Raw genomic sequence first — 2,484 nt, 5'->3', positions numbered from 1 at the left:
GAGCTGTCACCGCAGCGGCGAGCAGCGCGCGCGGCAAAGCCCGCAGCGCCGGGTCAAGTTTCAGCAGTGTCCCACCACAATGGTAGGTGTGAGAGACACGTGTCGCGCTGGAAGTGACATGTCAGCGGCTCCAAAACCCGGCCGGCAGCTGCCGCCGGGCGCCCGCGCGAGCGGGAGCCCCCCGCAAAGCCGGAGCCCGCGCGGCAGCGGAGGGGCCGAAGCCCCGTCCCCGCCGCAGCCACGGGCGGCTCCCACCTCCCCCGGCCGCCGAGCGACGTCCTGCGGAGCGTGGAGAATGAGGCGGCGAGAGAAGAAAGACCCCCGGGGGCGGCCGGAGCAAAAACCAAACAGGATCCGAACGGCTCGTGTTTTAGTGGTTGACTTTAATTCTGCACTGCACTTTTACTACAAGGATATAAAGAATAAATAGCAGATACTCTTCATTTACATAGGATTAAGTCATTCAAACTGTTCTCTCTATTTACAATAACATTGTGCTCTAGGCGTTTCTTCTTTTTTCTTTTTTTTTTTTTTTAATCTAAAGTCCATAAGGAAAAAGACTCACAAACACGCTTTCCGAAGAATGGAAAATAGCTTTAAAACGTTTTCTTATCAAAAAGTTTGGTTTTTATTTTTTAATCCTTTTGTTAAAAAAAACCCACAACAATAACAACAACAACAACAAACAACCTCGCCAAAGCGCAGCAACTTCTCTCTGGAATATAAATACCAAAAAAAAAAAAAAAAAAAAGATACATTAGCAACGATCAGGGTAATAGTCTTAAAAATACAGTAGACACTGATTATTTCACGTATAATACTGACCTTTTAATAGTATATTAAAACGGTGCCATATATACACACAATATACATTCTCCTACACGTTACAGTGCATTACAACGTTAACCAGAAAGCCAATGTCTTTTTATTTTTGTTGCAGCAAAGGTCCACGTGAGTCCGCTAGAGAAGGGGCCGGCGGGGAGGCGCAAGCCCTAGCAGGAGCACTTGCACTCCGAGATGATGGGGTACTGGATGGGTATCCACGTGCACCGCTGCCCGCCCCGGCGCTGGCACCTCCACCTCAGGATCGTTAAATGCACGGACTTGGCAGGCTTGCAAACCATGCCTTCTGGGACTGAACAAGACCTTTTACTGTAGCAGCTGCCCACTTTGACATACCGGGGCCAAAAGCGGCTGCCGAGATCGTTCCACGTGTATAGGACCGGGCAGAAGGTCTGGGACCAGAGCCACATCTGCAGCTTCCTGCGCAGCTTCTTGCTCAGCCTGTGCTTCTTGCCCGGCTGCAGCCCGTCGTAAAACTCCAGCCCTTTGATTTCGCTGGGCATCGCTCCCGAGGGTCTCTGCCTGAGCAGCAAGTCCAGCTCAGCCAGGTCGTCTACTCCCAGCCGGTCCTCGGGCAAGGAAATAGCCATAAAGTTAGGGTCGAAGTGTCCGCCCATGAGGTTCCTGAGCAAGGTCTCGTTAAGATCCTTCTCCTTGGGGTCAAAGATAGGGTCCGGGTGCTCGATTAGATCCACCAAGGGCAAGTTGTCGCTGGGAGCCGGGCGGATGTGCAGATAGTGCTGGCAGGCGCCTTGCTCCAACCGGAGACCCAGCAGAACCACTACGGCGTATATAGTCACAAGGCACTGGGAATGATCCATCCTTGGGAGAGCGGTGGGGGGGGGAGAGGGGGGCTGGGTTCACCAAACAGCAGGGGAAGAAGGTGCAAGCAAATACATCAGAAAACTTGTACGGGGATATCCAAAATAGCTTGTCTTTAAGGGGGATCACCTCCACTCCGCGCACCACCAGCAAAGACAGCCCCCTAACAAGCCAGGAGAACAAGCCCCCTGCAAATTCTCTCTCTTGCAAGCTTCTCTATAAAATTTCTCCCGGTGGAGCCGCTCCAAAATTCTGCCGCTGCTTTTCACCTTCCCCGCGAAAGGCAGATGTCTCTTTTTGTTGCAAACTCTGTTTGCTGCTTCTGCTCCTCGCTGTCTGCCCGCCCGTAGGGAAGAAGTTGCTGCCGATTCTTCTTCTCTGCTCCTCTCCACCGCTCGCAAAGCAGCCTCCTCAGCAGCAACAGCAGCCACGCACGTTGGCACCAGTTTGTCTGCTTTGCAAGGACCCAAAGCCTTTAAATTTCCTGCACTTTCAGCTTCATCTCCATGGAAACCACAGACTCTCTTCTAACCCACCCCACCCCCCTTAAAAAAAACACACCCGCACACACTCCCACCGCAACCCCCACTCCCACCCAAGTCCGGGAGCGCCTCGCAGACACCGTGTGCCGGGACCCGCCGCTGCCCGCCCCCCCTCCTCCCTCCCCGCCCTCCGCAGCCGCCGCTCGCGGCTCCCGCGGCGCCTCGGGAGATGCTGCTGTCCCGGGAGCGGCGGCGCTGCCCTGGCCCCGCGCGCCGGTGACGGCTCCTGCGGCCTCCCCGCTCCGGCGCCGCTCGCCGCTCGCCCCGCGGCGCCCCC

General features: G+C 55.3%; 1 protein-coding gene across 1 annotated transcript; it reads right to left on the bottom strand.

Moving 5' to 3' along the window:
- Window positions 1–363: 363 nt before the first annotated feature.
- On the bottom strand, window positions 364–1,754 carry NOG (noggin). Its single transcript, XM_026046799.1, has 2 exons — window positions 826–1,754; window positions 364–715 (listed from the first exon to the last, which is right to left on the bottom strand). Exon 1 carries the CDS (start codon window positions 1,662–1,664, stop codon window positions 993–995), a length of 672 nt encoding a protein of 223 aa, XP_025902584.1. The 5' UTR covers window positions 1,665–1,754; the 3' UTR covers window positions 364–715; window positions 826–992.
- Between the last annotated feature and the right edge of the window lie 730 nt (window positions 1,755–2,484).

Source organism: Nothoprocta perdicaria, unplaced genomic scaffold (assembly GCF_003342845.1).
Source record: "Nothoprocta perdicaria isolate Ctin4 unplaced genomic scaffold, notPer1 scaffold_46, whole genome shotgun sequence".
Taxonomy (NCBI): Eukaryota; Metazoa; Chordata; class Aves; order Tinamiformes; family Tinamidae; genus Nothoprocta; species Nothoprocta perdicaria.
Note: the sequence above shows the minus strand (reverse complement) of the source record. Positions and strands in the feature narration are given on the sequence as shown.